The 17,233-nt window shown below is 41.8% G+C and overlaps 1 protein-coding gene across 1 annotated transcript in view; it reads right to left on the reverse strand.

Annotated features, from left to right (window-relative positions):
• Window positions 1-579: 579 nt before the first annotated feature.
• Window positions 580-17,233, reverse strand: part of FAM107B (family with sequence similarity 107 member B) — a 73,794-nt gene continuing 57,140 nt past the window's right edge. Inside the window, exons 2-4 of the mRNA XM_020881332.2 lie at window positions 15,590-15,773; window positions 4,259-4,409; window positions 580-3,328 (exon numbers count right to left, since the gene is read on the reverse strand). Of these exons, the coding sequence (XP_020736991.1) occupies window positions 3,212-3,328; window positions 4,259-4,409; window positions 15,590-15,717 (396 nt within the window). The 5' untranslated portion in view covers window positions 15,718-15,773 and the 3' untranslated portion in view covers window positions 580-3,211. The remainder of the gene's footprint in view (window positions 3,329-4,258; window positions 4,410-15,589; window positions 15,774-17,233) is intronic.

Genomic DNA, 17,233 nt, shown 5'->3' on the forward strand with positions numbered 1-17,233 from the left:
TAGACATAGAAAATCTTCACTGTCCTGAGTAGATATAATTTTTTTAAAACAGTCCAAAGATATTGGAGTTGGGTGAATGAGCTGAGTAGTAATTGGGGGATGAAAAATAAAGGCATAATTATAAAGTAAAGACATTTTGACTCTCCAAGGCTATTACAACCAATAGTATAATGTAATCACATGTACAGCTTCCCAAAGTGACTTTTTTGAGGATGAAATTGATTTAGCTGAATAAGCAAAATGATTTCAAGGTCATACTTATGCCATGTGTGCTCACAAGCACTAAAACATGGCCCTTCCAAAAATATATCTCCCACTGTTCTACCACGCTACTTAAAACACAGAGTACTCTGAAGAACTAACAGCTGCTGCTAAAATACCACATATTCTAAGTGTAACAATATCTTAGCATGAATTTGCTTGACAGAATAAATACACAAAGCAAGAGGACATAACTGATTTGGGGAGAAGACCATCAGACGGAAACCCCAGAACCACTTTCTAACCCTTGAATTGAACACAGCACCCCCCACATCAGCTCCAGACATCCACCATTAACAGATCAGACAAACACAGCTGTATGGTCCAAGCATGTGGTGATTTTTATTAAGAATAACTTTGGTTCTAAGAATTCCACCCTCAATTCTGTAATACTTTCCATTAAAAACAATTATACAAGAGCAAATACAAAAAATATTAAATTATGAAAACGAATCCATTAAGGCTCCCTTTATATATATTATATACACTCAAACAAGTGAACATTTTTCAGAGTAGAAGAATAAAGTCAACTGTGGTAGCTTAGAAAGCAATACTACCTTCCTACTTGGAGACTAGAAAACACTGAGCTATTTTAAGAAAACCATAGAGTGGAAAAATGGAGCCATTTTTGTCAAAAAGTGGCTCAAAGCCAAAAACTGCTCAGATGTCCGTGAGTCCTAGAGGTTTGGACTATAGAGTATTGAAGTGTGGGGCAGCGGTGGGGGGAGAGAATGATGCCTTTTTAAACTCAAGCTTATGAGCCAAGCTGACCTGGCAACTTCAAAGAGCTTTTCTATCTGTACATTCCACTGTTTAGCGAGGAAACATCACTTGACACTATTTACAAGTCTTCTTTCAGCCAGACCTTGGACTACCAACCACTACTAATTTTACAGATTTGTGAGTGAGATTGAGAGGGAAATGCTTTAGGAATTTAGCTTTTCCCAGTGAAGCATGAATTCTAGGTAAGTTCTAGGAACAGAATTGGTCCTTCTAAAGAAGCCTGTCTGGGCCCTTGAAATTTTTATCAAGGGGCAGAATTGCTTCAAGGAAACAGGATCTAAAGATCTTGCATATCCAGCTGGATTAAAGGCTATGAGCTAGTCTTGAATCTTCATTTTGTAAATCGCATCACTATTCCGTATACACAGAGAAAGAACTCTAGTCAATGTGCAATCAGAAATGTACTTTCAAGATGCTTAGTTAACGCACTTTCTTCTCGCAAAAAGGATGGGAAAAAATAGTTATCCTTCCATCCTTCCAAAGCAAATTACTATACCGTAACATTTTATCCTAAACACCTCGTATTTTATTCATATAATACTTGCTAATGAAAGAAATAATCTGTTTCAGATGTAGTCCACATGTTCTCTGACTAGCAGTATATTATCCATGCATTTACTTTTGTCTTGTTCACATTAGGGATGAATATAAGTCTAATGGCCAACCATGAAAACTGCAGAATTCCCAGAGAAAGCTAATTTCTACTAGGCTGATTAAGGATTCAAAAGCTTAGGATCCAGCTTTCTTTGATTCTTGAATTATAAGAGGAGCCTTCGATGTCAAAATTACTGGATGAATCTTTTCTACCAAGAACATACTGGATCCACACAGATTCTTCTAGACCACCCCAAGTAGAAATGTTTCCCCTGCCCATACCGGTGACAAGAGAATGGATTTTGCATTAAGAATCTGGCTGTAAAGTTGGTAACTCGGGGTTCATGTGGAGGATAGTATGCCAATTGGAGAGCACAGACTGTGTGCCCCATCTCCTCAGCTGTTCCTGAGAGATCAACAGTGGTCACAACATCATCCTTACCAACAGTATCGCCATCATGAAGGTAGGGATGAGACAGTCTTCCTTCACAAGGAAAAAGGGCAAAGAGCTGGTGATTATTAGAGAATTTCAAAGCTTGGATTCAAATAATATTCAAAATGCATAAATGCTATAATTCTTGCAGAGACTAGTTCATATTCGTTTCACATCAAAAAGCCCAAAGAACCCTTCCTTCCCAAGCTTCCAGTGGGAGCTTTCCCCATACCGTTCTCAGAAGAAACCAAAAAGACTTGAACCCACTCCGTTGACATTGAAGTTGGGTTATTCAGACTAGTTTTTATTCCTCAAAGGGCTGGGACATTATTTCACATAAAAGGACTAAATGAGCAAGAAATTAAAAAACAAAAAATGAAACAAAAGCCCTAACAGTTATCAAAGCAATACATGGATTTGCAGGACATACCTTCCCTGAAGTAGAAGGTCACCATGAAGCCTCAGAAAACCAGCAGGAATGAAAACAAAATCGAGATGGACATTTACAGAGTTTTGTTTCTATATTTTTGTTTCTGTATTTTTACACCTCCTCATCCTATTTCTGAATCTTAATGTCGACAAAGGTAAGAGCTGTGCTCATCATGAATATTAACATTCTCCAGTGTGAAGGCTAAACTAGGTGAAAGTGTAAAAGAGACAAGAAAACGGAATTTACAAACGGTGGATGTAACAGATTCAACGCATTTCTGTGCAATCTAAATTATTGGATAGATAAGAAAGGAAGAACAAAAGGCGTTTTTCTTTAGGTTTTGAAAGAGAAAAGGCTCTGTGCCCCACTAAACTTGGATTGAAAGAAAAACCAAGTAGTGCAACTCTCAAGAATTTATTCCAGTGTCCTCTTCCTTTGTTTCTTGTTGTCTTTAAAAGTCTTTGAACACAGGTCCACTATCCCACCTTAAGTGCTGGTCAATATCCTTTGTTTGGCGAACAGGAACTGCAACAGTCACAGGTGACTCACCCACCCGGATGGGAGAAAAACCAAAATCAAACCCTTTTGAAAATAACAGATCCCTGCTGGCTGGGATTCGCTCCAGGGGCTTTGGCCCTGAGCTTAAGTGCTGGGGAGGCCCTGGCACAGGCCTTGTGCTGGGCTGGGTGCGTGGTGTCTGCAGCCTGGACCTACGACTCCTGGGCTTGCGCCACTTCTTGGCCTGTTCTTCTGAGATTGCCTTTAACCTTCACAAACTCTGGGGCATTTTCTTGCTCTTCTTGCAATTTCTGTTTCTCAAGTTCAAGCTAAACAGAATTCAGAAACAGGAGAATTATTTACAAATTATTTACAAAGGGAGAGGCTTTCCAAAAACACTGTTTTCTCTTCCCAAAGGCCCTAATGACTTCGATTCCCAACAGAAGAAAAGTTTCCCCTGTCTCCACTTTAAATATATTTATATTTTCATATATGTGGCAGGATCTAGGTCCTGGGGTAAGAATTCTGCACAGGAGCAGCAGCCGACTGGGTTATTGCTGAAAGCCTGCGGGGGTGATGAGAACCTGAAGATCAAGGCTAAGGATGAAAACAAGAGCTGAGGGCAACACACACGGGCTCTCCAGTGGCGAGTGAAGCTGAACGGCACTCATGTGCTTGAGCTCCAGCACTGGGCTGAGAATTCAATGGCAGTCCCTGGCTTTGGCTGCCTCCCTAATCTCTTCTAGATCCTCAACAGAATCCTTCTCTTTATCTTGAACGTCTTTTAGTCGACCTGCAGACATCTGTCTCAGCTTTTCCTTTCACCGTCTATAAACACTTACATCCGACGTGTCTGGGAAATTCTGGACAAGGTAAGTCAGAGAAAGACAAGTACTGTATGATCTCTCTTATATATGGAATCTAAAAACAGAGGGTAAAATGGGGACTAGCAGGGACGTAGGCTGGGGGAATGGGAAAGATGCATTTAAGGGTACACACTCGCAACTAGAAGATAAGTCCTGGAGGCCTAATACATAGTCCAGGGATTACAGGGAACAAAGCGATTACAAACATGAACATTAAGAAACTAGAACACTCTACACCACTAGAAGAAAGGGTAATTATACGACAGGTGTGTGCTAACACTACAATGACAATTGTGATACAAATGTATCAAATCAATATATTTTTCCTCAAACAATATTTCATGTCAACTATCTCAATAAAAAACCCCCACCTTTACCCCCAATCACCCTTACCTGCTCCAACTTCTGCTGCCGTTTTAATAGTTCTATTTCCAAGTCAGATTTCTTCTTTTGTGCTTCTTCTTCCTTCTGCTTTATTACTTGATCTCGTTTTCTCTTTTCCATCACTTTCTGCAGTTCTGGTTTATTCTGAGGGGCAAGACCCCTGCAAAAAAGCATTAACAAATCACTTTGCTGAACACCTCAAACTAACGCAATACTGTACTTCAAAAAAACTTTTCTATTGAAAAAAGTAAAAATAATTTAAATTGAAAATTTTTTTAAAGCATCAACAAAATTTAAGAGTTGTAATCTAACGGACGCATCTTTCATGATCAGAAATTTAGGCATCAACCACAGAAGGGTCTAGTGACTTAGCATGACTGTGACGCCTACTACCAGCTAACAGTCAGCACTGAGGGGCCTCAGAAATTCACAAGCATGAAAGAAAAGGGCAAGAGCATACTTTTAAGAGTAAGCAAAACCCACCGCTCAATAAAATCTCTACTCTATGTCAGATACTAGGCCATGCAAGGGAGGCTCGTGTTTTTGGTTTGTGGGGGAAGTTCAGGAAGAGCATGCTCATTCAGGGCATGTGATGGTCAACTATACTGAAGAGGAAGATGCCTCCACCAGGAATTGCAGGGCAAGTTTCCCAAGATGGAGCCCCTGACCCCAAGTATTAAATGCAGCCTGGAGAGAAGCTAGCAGAAAGCTCAACAACAAAATGGCCTGGAAACATCCTCCAACCCTCCCTCTTTGAGACTTGGGAGAGGATTCTCACACATCCCAAGGCACACCAAAGGCTCCATCACTGTTGGGGTCGTGGCCACGGAAAATCTGGATCCCGACTCCAAGGCCAGTGCTCTGGAACCATTTCAGACACACAGTTCAACTGCTGACAACGCTTGGAAGTCAGGCTTCAGGGAGCGATGGATCAGGCTGCCAGCTCTTCAAATGGAGCGAAACAAAACCCAAAACTCAGGCCATTACCTAGCAACTCTCATCTGAAAGGTCTGAGCTGGGTCAGGGGAAGGACATTCACTGACACTTTCGTAGAAGGGATTTCTATGCTAAAGTCAGCTGGGATTTGCCCAGTCTCCATTTCCTCAGCCAACTGGTTGTTGGCCATGTTGTTCCTCAGGCCTCTCCAGCCTGGACTCCCCCTCATGCCCCGACCCTCATTGCTGGCTTAGCTGCCCACCTCCTCTTCACCAAGCTCCCTCTCTTGAGCCAGTCTCCACTGGGCCCTAAAGTATCTTAACTCAGCATTCACACTGATGACAAAAACACAAGTTACAAAACAGGAAGAGCATTATCAAGGTCAGACAGCCAAGGGTGTAAGTGACAATGCTATCACACTCGAGTCCACGAGCACACACACAGCCACAACAGGAACTCGCGCTTTTCTGGGCTGCAGGAAACCAGCGCTGCTGGATCAGCCCGGGACCGAGGAGGCCCGTGTGCCTCCCTACACATCTGCCGGCCTCAGTGGTGATGCCCGGGAGTCTGTGCACCAGCCCCATCAATCTCCATGGCTGTTCTCCAAACTACTCCAATCAGCTAAGGCAACTAATGAACTAGGAGTCATCTGAATAACTTAAAGAATTTCCAAAACATGTTCTGGTTTTAAGAATCTCAAACACCCTTGCTTCAATCTCTTTCAAGTTCACCCTATCATATTTTGCAAACTAATCACACTTGCAAGCATCACACTTCCTCATCTATAGGAATTTTTAAAATTCTGGCATCTCTTCTCTCTACCTACTTTTTAAATCACAATAAATGATTTTTTCAAAGCTGCTGTTTATAAAGATGAGCATAATCCCAAGGATTCTTTAATATCCGCAAATCAATCAATGTAATACACCACATTAACAAATTGAAAGATAAAAACCATATGATTATCTCAATAGATGCAGAAAAAGCCTTTGACAAAATTCAACATCCATTTATGATTAAAACTCTCCAGAAAGCAGGAATAGAAGGAACATACCTCAACATAATAAAAGCTATATATGACAAACCCACAGCAAGCATCACCCTCAATGGTGAAAAATTGAAAGCATTTCCCCTGAAATCAGGAACAAGACAAGGGTGCCCACTCTCACCACTACTATTCAACATAGTTTCGGAAGTGTTGGCCACAGCAATCAGGGCAGAAAAAGAAGTAAAAGGAATCCAGATAGGAAAAGAAGAAGTGAAACTCTCGCTGTTTGCAGATGACATGATCCTCTACATAGAAAACCCTAAAGACTCTACCAGAAAATTACTAGAACTAATCAATGAATACAGTCAAGTTGCAGGATATAAAATTAACACACAGAAATCTCTTGCATTCCTATACACTAACAATGAGAAAACAGAAAGAGAAATTAAGGAAACAATACCATTCACCATTGCAACAAAAAGAATAAAATACTTAGGAGTATATGTACCTAAAGAAACAAAAGACCTATACATCGAAAACTATAAAACACTGATGAAAGAAATCAAAGAGGACACAAGCAGATGGAGAAATATACCGTGTTCATGGATAGGAAGAATCAATATTGTCAAAATGGCTATACTACCCAAAGTAATCTATAGATTCAATGCAATCCCTATCAAACTACCAACAGTATTTTTCACAGAACTAGAACAAATAATTTCACAATTTGTATGGAAATACAAAAAACCTCGAATAGCCAAAGTAATCCTGAGAAAGAAGAATGGAACTGGAGGAATCAATCTGCCTGACTTCAGACTCTACTACAAAGCCACAGTCATCAAGACAGTATGGTACTGGCACAAAGACAGAAATATAGATCAATGGAACAGAATAGAAAGCCCAGAGATAAATCCACGAACCTATGGTCACCTTATCTTCGACAAAGGAAGCAAGGATATACAATGGAAAAAAGATAACCTCTTTAACAAGTGGTGCTGGGAAAACTGGTCAACCACCTGTAAAAGAATGAAACTAGAACACTTTCTAACACCATACACAAAAGTAAACTCAAAATGGATTAAAGATCTAAATGTAAGACCAGAAACTATCAAACTCCTAGAGGAGAACATAGGCAAAACACTCTCCGACATAAATCACAGCAGGATCCTCTATGACCCACCTCCCAGAATTTCAGAAATAAAAGCAAAAATAAACAAATGGGACCTAATGAAACTTAAAAGCTTTTGCACAACAAAGGACACTATAAGCAAGGTGAAAAGAGAGCCCTCAGATTGGGAGAAAATAATAGCAAACGAAGCAACAGACAAAGGATTAATCTCAAAAATATACAAGCAACTCCTCCAGCTCAACTCCAGAAAAATAAATGACCCAATCAAAAAATGGGCCAAAGAACTCAACAGACATTTCTCCAAGGAAGACATACAGATGGCTAACAAACACATGAAAAGATGCTCAACATCACTCATTATCAGAGAAATGCAAATCAAAACCACAATGAGGTACCATTACACGCCAGTCAGGATGGCTGCTATCCAAAAGTCTACAAGCAATAAATGCTGGAGAGGGTGTGGAGAAAAGGGGACCCTCTTACACTGTTGGTGGGAATGCAAATTAGTATAGCCACTATGGAAAACAGTGTGGAGATTTCTTAAAAAGCTGGAAATAGAGCTGCCATATGACCCAGCAATCCCACTTCTGGGCATACACACCAAGGAAACCAGATCTGAAAGAGACACGTGCACCCCAATGTTCATCGCAGCACTGTTTATAATAGCCAGGACATGGAAGCAACCCAGATGCCCATCAGCAGACGAATGGATGAGGAAGCTGTGGTACATATACACCATGGAATATTACTCAGCCATTAAAAAGAATTCATTTGAATCAGTTCTAATGAGATGGATGAAACTGGAACCCATTATACAGAGCGAAGTAAGCCAGAAAGATAAAGACCATTACAGTATACTAACACATATATATAGACTTTAGAAAGATGATAACGATAACCCTATATGCAAAACAGAAAAAGAGACTCAGATGCATAGAACAGACTTGTGGACTCTGGGAGAAGGCGAGGGTGGGATGTTTCAAAAGAACAGCACTGAAACATGTATATTATCTAGGGTGAAACAGATAACCAGCTCAGGTTGGGTGCATGAGACAAGTGCTCGGGCCTGGTGCACTGGGAAGACCCAGAGGGATCGGGTGGAGAGGGAGGTGGGAGGGGGGACTGGGATGGGGAATACATGTAAATCCATGGCTAATTCATTTCAATGTATAACAAAAACTACTGTAATGATGTAAAGTAATTAGCCTCCAACTAATAAAAATAAATAAATAAATAAATAAAAAGCAAAAAAAAAATAAATAAAATAAAGATGAGCATAATCCATCACTGAAGATAAAGAACACAGACCTCAAAATAACATGTATGTCTTCCCTTTCCCCATTTTCATTAGTAGAACCTTTCTTTTTTTAAAAAAAAAAAAAGAAAATATTAAATTCAGCCATATTTCCAATGAAATAAAAGAGGCTATTTTGTGATTTAATTACAATTTGTTTCCCAGTTATTAAGATTGTATGAGGAGGAGAGAAGTATAGACAGACTATTCCAGAAACCAAATCTTTACTCAGTGCAATAAAAAAAGTTGCTTATGGTACTTTCCTCTGATAGACTTAGGTATCACTGAGCACTGGAAAATGTTTGTAAATAATCTGAGAAAGACCCACTGAGCTTCATGACTATTAAAAACTCTCACTAGGACACTTACAGAGTTAAAGGATTTAAATTATAGAATTAAGAATTTAGCTACCTGCATAATTTAAATTTCAAACTATAATTCACTGAAGAAATTAACCTCAACCATTATTAAGTGCTTCTGGATTATGCAAAAGCTGTTGAACAAACTGATGTATGATGCATTAAGCTGGCACTCTATAGAAACATGTGAATGAGTTTAACTAATACACGTATTCATTTTCTGTTCAAAGATTTTACCCAATAGTGCAGTAAGATAAAATATTTAGTAACACAAAACTCAGGAAAATGGGGCTTATATGATAAATGTCCTGCACTTATAATAGTCAAGAAGTCATACAAATTTAATTAATATTTTATTAAGCAGCTCACTTAACTTTGTGCTAAATGGAAAAAGGCAAGCACTATCTATGTGATTCTCTGAGTCTAAAACTGGATCAGACTGCAGAGAGAGCATAGACAGACAGAAATGAGTTTCTCCCTAGTTTCATAAAAATGACAGTATAAGCCTCTGCATGACAACATTGATTATCTTTAATCCATTCTGACATATGCAATTAACAAGAACTTTCAATCACCTGATGACTGAAAACTTGGCCTGGGGGCCATGGTACCAGTCAAGACTAACAGTTATTCCCGAATTGCTTACTGTGACTTTTATAGTGGACCAAGTTGATTTTTTAAATTAGTAAGTCCTCTTTGAAAAAAAACAATGTTTTTTAGGGCTTCCCTGGTGGCTCAGATGGTAAAGAATCTGCCTGCAATGCAGGAGACCCAGGTTCGATCCCTGGGTTGGGAAGACCCTCTGGAGAAGGAAATGGCAACCCACTCCAGTAATCTTGCCTGTGAAATCCCATGGACAGGAGCCTGGCAGGCTACAGTCCATGCAGTCACAAAGAGTTGGACATGACTTAGCAACTGACACTTTGGAAAAAAAGAAAAAAAAACTTAGCTGACATATAGATATTAGCAAGACAAAAAGTGAAAGCACACCTCAACTCCCCCTGGTCAACATCTACTGGGCACACCACTTGCATGATATTCTAGGTGAGTGGTGGCTCGGAAAACTGTACGAGATAGAGGCCCCACACCCATGGACTGCTCCCCATTCCTGTGTGCACGTGTACTGTTGTTCAATTTTGTCCGATTCTTTGTGACCTCTTGGACTGTAGTCCACCAGGCTCCTCTGTCCATGGAATTTTCCAACCAAAAATACTGGAGTGGGTTGCCATTTCCTCCTCCAGGGGATCTTCCCAATCAAGGGATGGAACCTGAGTCCCCTTGCATTGGCAGGTGGATTCTTTACCAACTGAGCCACCTGGGAAGCCCTCCCCACACTACTGCATCCACAGATAATGCCCCATCTAGTCTGTGCTCCCCTATACTACCTAGACCTTTATCAGAGCACAGAAGTGCCAAAATTGTGCCACGCCTATAATGAGACATTTAGGTTGTCCCCGATTGAACACAAGGAGGCGAGAGACTTCCTCGACCATTTGTATCTGTCCTATCCAAGTATTTCTGTTGGCAACATTCTCAGAAGCATAACTGCTGGCTAAGCATCTACATATTCTGGATTCGGACGTGGATGGCCAAATCACTTTCCAATTAGGCTGCAACAATTTATACTCCCGCCACCACCGATGAAAACGTACAGACAACTTTTAAAGGTCCCTTTCACTTTTCATAGAAACCACTGAACACATCTGGGGGCCGACTGGACCGCCCCACCTCCACGGCAGCCACACTTAACCCTGTGACAGGAAAACCATCTCCTTATGTGGGTCAGCACCAGGCAGAGGCAGGTCTGGCACAAACTCTAATACCACACGCTCCCTTCCCCTGTCTACCCAGCCAAGCCTCTTGGTCTAATATTTTCCTTTATGGGGGAGGAGGAGGGTTGCCTTTGGTTCTCCAGCCCTTGATCTTGAAATCTTCTGGTTTGTTCGGCCCACCTCTACATTTTTGACTGAGCCCTTTCTATCTGCATGGATTCAAATGCAAATATTTCTATCTCAACTTCCCTTATTTTTTTTTCATGATGCACAGCAATAAGCATTTATTGAGAAACCAACTGTGTCTAGCAAAGCACGCTGACTGCAGAAGGTCCTGGAAACTGCTGACTGAAAGGTACAAGCCAAAAATCCAGGGTAGCTGGGTATTCTATATTTGTCCCAAAGGACTCTTTTTAGAAGGGGTTCCCTGATGGTTCAGTGGTAAAGAACCCACCTGCCAATGCAGGAGACATAAGAGACACAGGTTTGATCCCTGGATCAGGGAGATCCCCTGGAGGAGGGCATTGCCTGGAGTATCCCATGGACAGAGGAGCCTGGCAGGCTACGGTCCACAGGGTCAGACAAGAGTCAGACACAACTGAAGTGATTTAGCATGGATACTCTTTTTAGAGAAGGCAGATTCTCTCTAAATTATATCAGAAATAAGCACTCTTGAACACTGATCTTTCAAGTATCAAAAATAATGCCTCCTGCAATCTGCCATTTTATGGAAATAGCTAAAGAATCTAAGAACCCTAACACAAGGTCTTAATGGTCAGACCAAGTAGCATGACCAGATCAAAATATAAAGACTTTTAGGGACTTCCTTGGTAGCCCAGTGGTTAAGATTTCATCTTCCAATGCAGAGGGTCCGGGTTCAGTCACTGGTCAGGGAGCTATGATCCCACATGCCTCTCAGCGAAAAAAATCAAAACATAAAACAGAAGCAAAAAAACAAAAACAAAAAACAGAAGCAACATTGCAACAAATTCAATTAAGACTTTAAAAATAGTCCACATCAAAAACATCTTTTCAAAAAAATTTTAAAGACTTTTAACCTGAACCTTAGCTGGGTCCAGAAACTGGCAACAGAACAGAATGACATACTTGAAGGAGTGTGGAATGCGGTGTGAGAACACCTATGAGAATGTGCTCTCTGCTTTTGTCTTCTGATCTCTAGAAGGTGCTTCCAACAACTCTTTGAACTGCAACAGAGCTTTGAGCCAAATATGCAGCCACAAAGAGCAAAGGTTCCACAAAGCTTGTTCTGTGATCTCAGTTCTGTCTTCCTCTCCTATTCCTACCCCTTCTTCTCATTTATATATTATTTTTTAAATTATTTATTTATTTATTGGGCTGTTCCAAGTCTTAGTTGTGCCACTTGGGATCGTCAATCTTTGTTGGGGCTTGCAGGATCTTTAGTTGGGGCACACAGGATCTAGTTTCCTGACCAGGGATCAAACCCAGGACCCCTACATTGGGAGTGAAGAGTTTTTGCCACTGGAACACCAGGGAAGTCCCTCATTCATATTATTATTAAATTTGATTCACAGTTGTCTTTAAACATATATATAATTAAAGACATACATAATTCTATATTGATTTCAACCCTTTTTAATTCCAAAAAGCTACCATGTCATCTTGAGAAGACTCCTTAGCCTGGTACCCTGAAGAGTTTCCCTTCATTCACATATCAAATTAGGACAATTCCAAAACAACACACACTGGGTTTCTGAAAAAATTATTGGATAAAATATGGGAAAGCCCTTTATAAGTTGCAGAAAAGTCAACAGAATTTCATTACGGTACAAACTAGTCAGCAAGTATGACAATTCTTTAACTGAATATATGCATACTATTGGGGCTTCCCTGCTGGTTCAGATGGTAAAGAATCTGCCTGCAATGCATGAGATCCAGGTTCGATCCCAGGATTGGGAAGATCCCCTGGAGAAGGGAATGGCTACCCACTCCAGTATTCTTGCCTGAAGATTCCATGGACAGAGAAAACTGGCGGCCTATAGCTTTAGAAGTCTTTACTCTAAAACTGGTTGTATTTCTAATAAGAGGATTCTACCAAACTAAGATTTTACCTTTGAAAAAAACCTGAAGAAGTAGGATAGATATACTCACTTAATTTTGAAACTTTTATTTTTTTAAATACAGTTCTACAACCAGATCAGAACTCTTCAGAGAAAAACAGGAACAAGCAATAGGGATTTTTCAGATGCTGCTGCAGGGCAAGTGGAAAGATGGATGGTGCTAACTGAGCACATCTTACATAGGTCAGGTATTTTAGTAGGTGTTTATACATGTTCTCCTTCATTTTCATCTTTATAAGAAAGATTATTTTTATCTCTTACTTAATAGATGAAGAAACAGATCTCAGGAAGGGGGACCTTGTCCAAAATCATAAAAGGTTGGGAAGATCCCCTAGGGCAGGGAATGGCAACCCACGCTACTATTCTTGTTTGGAGAATCCCATGGACAGAGGAGCCCGGCAAGCTGTCCATGGGGGTCACAAAGAGTCAGACATGACGTAGCGACCAAACAACAAGTTAAATGTTGAACCGGATCCATACCATTTCTCCCTGACCTCAAAGCCCACGTGCTCTCTACACCTTGGTGCTCAAGAGAACACCACCATTCTCTAAAATCTCTCTAAAAGCAACTGAGCTGGGCCCAGCTGAGGGGTCAGCTGTGCAAACAAAGAGAGAAAAAGCACAGGAGAAAGGCCAACAGGAGGATGCTGCATCCTCCCAGGATGTACCTACTCCAGGAAATCTGGCAACAGATTCACTGCACAAACCAAACCGGTAATGTTCTGCCTATATGGGTATAATCCAGGCGGCTACATACATTTCTGCAGAATAGTCTAGAGCCTCTAATTCAAACGACTATGCTGCCAATTTTGGTTTACTTTTGCCTCTATTTCTGACATGGAGGCTTTTTGTAGATGCTATAGAAAAAAACAAAAAACCAACAACAGTTTTAACTAGAATGTTTCTCAGAGATCAACTAAGTGTCCTAGTGCTATCTGACAGACAAGGAAACTGAGATCCAAGAGATAAAGACAGTCAGAAAATTTTTTGTTCAGAAAACCATTTAGCTACTCTCTTTTAGAGGATATTAAACTTTCCATCTTCCCAGCAAAATGCAGATGTGGTTTCCCAGGGACAGCTTCCAAATTCTCTGGCCTACTGAGGAACTTACATAGTTGTGTTTAACTTTGGGCATGATGATACCCATTTGGTTTTGTTGTTGTTTTAACTTTTATGTGATGGAAGACAGGTAGAAGTTAAGCACTTACTCAAAAAGGATCAAACTCACATTCTGTTGAATAAGGGTTAACCCAGCAGCACACTGTTGTGCTGGGAACAGAAAGTAAAACACATTTCCACTTCTGGAGGGGGAGATGTAATCACAGAGAGTTCCTGGGACAGGAGTTAGGAGTTCTGGCCTAGATATACTCAGAGAGAGAATTACTGTAAAAATAGCCCCTCATATCTTTTTAAAAGGTTTTATTTTTAATTAAGCCTTCCTTCCAAACATCACCCCAGTGCTTAGCTTTCTCTGCACATCTTTCAGTTCAGTGAGCAGTAGCTACCTTTTCACCAAGCCAGAGCAAACAGTGAGTGGTTGAGTGATCCACAGTTTCACAATTCAGATTGACAATTTTAGTCTGAAAACCTGAAAACAGTTCTAAATAACGCTTAACAGATCTTAGAGAAAGCAACTTGTATCTTAATAAATGAAGCAACTCTACATCCTCAGCTCTCCTAGTCCAGGGGTCTTACTTAGAATCACTTAAAAAGCAGAGAACTAGCCATAAAAAAGAATGATATAATGCCATGTGCAACAAAATGGATGGACCTAGAGACCATGATACAAGGCAAAGTCAGAAAGAGAAAGACAGATGCCATATGACATTACTTACTTGTAGAATCCAAAATACGACACAAATTAACTTATCTACGAAACATGCTCACAGACACAGAAAACAGACTCATCGTTGCCAACACAGAGAACAGGGGAGGGATGGATTGGGAGTTTGGGATTAGCAGATGCAAACTATTATATACAGAATGGATGACAAGAGAGTCCTACCATACAGCACAGAGAACTATATTCAATGTCCTGTGGTAAACCATAATGGAAAAGAATATATATTTACATGTATAACTGAATCAGTTTGCTGTCCACCAGAAAGTAACACAACATTGCAAATTAACTATATTTCAATAAAATAAATTTTTAAAAAATTTAAAAAGCAGAGTACACCAAACCCCACAATCAAAATTGCATTATGACACAGATGGAACTAACAAATGGTTTACAAGGAAGACAGAAGGTCAATGTTTTACTCCTCTCCAAAAAACAAATAGTGATAATAAAAATGATTGTGATCATTTAAAATGTCCCCTAAAAAAACAAACAAATGAAAACATAAGAAAGAGGGGCCTTATCTATTGTTAAGTCTGATGTGGTTCTAGAGACTTCTCTCTGTCACTCTACAAATGCTAAGATGGGCAGTATCTGGTTCTCACATTTCCCCAAATATATGGGGAAAATTCAGGATTTTTACAAATCTAAGAAACAATGTACTTCTCTTCAACGTAGGACATGCTCTTTTATCCTTAATCCAGCCACATTCTAAAATGTGTGTCCATCTGAGAAGGGGACTCAGGACCACAGAACTACGAGTGATTCTGGGGGCGGCAGCTGAGCCTATAGATGGGTTTACATCATGGATACTCTGACTCAAGGATGCTTGAAGGAATAAGGAAGCTTTAAACATTGTCAGAACCAAATCTAGTTACCTCAAGAGTCCTCTAAGGAAAAGTTTGCTCAAAAAGCCATCATACCTTTTCTGATTCATAAGAAGTTCTCTGTGAAGGTCTTGATGGTTCCGGGATGTCTTGACAGGATTGACTAGTTTCTGAGGCCTAATGAGTTCGGGATTGTCATCGTCTATATAGTCTGGCTCGGCCATGATGTTTCTCGGGATGAGATACGTGTCCTTGGGGTCAGAATCCTCCAGTGGGCTGTCTGAAACAGAACGATGAGAGTCACTGTGGTGTCGGTTCAGACGTCTGTCCGCCCCAAACAGAGGCCTGGGATGGCCGAGCACATCCTCCAAGGGGTCTCCGCCACTTCACTGGAAACCCTCTGAAGCTCCGTCTTAGCCACAGGGGCGACGAGAAGCCGGAGGAACCACCTGGTTCTGGGAGCAGACAGCTAAAGCACAGGAGTCCCAAGGCGACACGGGTCCCCACAGGCTCACCGTGAGCTTCAGGTCACACGGGTCCTGCCCACCACCGTTTCTAAATACCCGCTGAACCCACGATGAGCACCTGGGCACCAGACCCAGGTCCTTCATGCTCCCTTCAGCCTCCAAATTAAGATGTTCTAAAAACGTACAGATCCCAGAGCCCGCATAAGAGACCAGCAGCTCCCCAGGGGCAGATCAGCCTCCTTATCCTGCCAGGCTACTGGTCCCTGTCTCCCTTCCCACTCCTGTGAGCACCCTGGAGACTCCATCCCGTTCACAGCCTTCCGCATCTTTCCTCAAACGGCACCTTCTCAGAGAGCCCTGACCTCCTAACTGCCCTGCTTAAACCTGCAGGCCCACCCCGGCCCTTCCCTGCTTCCTCCGAACCTCAGGTGGACTGACTAGTCACTGGCCGCCCAGAGCTGCTGCTCCTGGGGGCAAGGATTTCATCTGCACACACAGCCCACCCCGCAGCTGCCAGGAGTGCCGGGGGCAGGGGTGGGGACCAGGTAGCAGAGCCCAGCTCTCCACACTTGCTGTCTAGAAGGGAAGAGGCTGCTTCCCTGGAGAACGGCACAGACCGCCCAAAGCGGCTTCTTTCTGGGCTTGGACTCTGCATCAGTAGGTGAAAGGAACACATCACGTGACGACCCTGGGTCCTGTGTTCAATTTTAAGCGCGTGTGTGTAGAGGCCCCTGGCGAGTGGGGCACATGTCTCCTTCCTTCGTCCCCTGCAGCCTCCATACACAGCGAGCACCGTGTGAAAACGTGTCATATTTTGTGAGAAGGAAGAGAAAACACATGGGGGCAAGAGCTGGGGGGACACGGCTGGCTGAGTGCTGCCTGAAACCCCTGTGGTCCACCTGGCAGGTATCCGACTGCTGCAGACCCCTGGGCATGTCTCTCAGCACTTACCCACCCCTGCTCCCTCTCCCCAACACACATAAATCTTTCAAGATAACCAACACGTCATTTTATGCCTCCCTGTCCTGCAGGATGACTAAATTTTCCAAACCAAAAGTCAGAGGCGGGGCCTCACTCCAGCAAAGCATCTGATAGTGGGACTTCCCTGGAAAGTCCAGAGTACATGCGTGTTAATTCTCTGGCAAGAGCCATGCCCCCAGATGGAACAGGGATCTGAGAAGAGGGCAAGGGCATGAAGGAGGATCCCATCTGAGCACGTTCATACCCAGCACCGCCACCTGTCCCCACCTCTCCTGGTGGGTCAAGAGATTGG

Source organism: Odocoileus virginianus, chromosome 9 (genome assembly GCF_023699985.2).
Source record: "Odocoileus virginianus isolate 20LAN1187 ecotype Illinois chromosome 9, Ovbor_1.2, whole genome shotgun sequence".
In the NCBI taxonomy this organism is placed as follows: domain Eukaryota; kingdom Metazoa; phylum Chordata; class Mammalia; order Artiodactyla; family Cervidae; genus Odocoileus; species Odocoileus virginianus.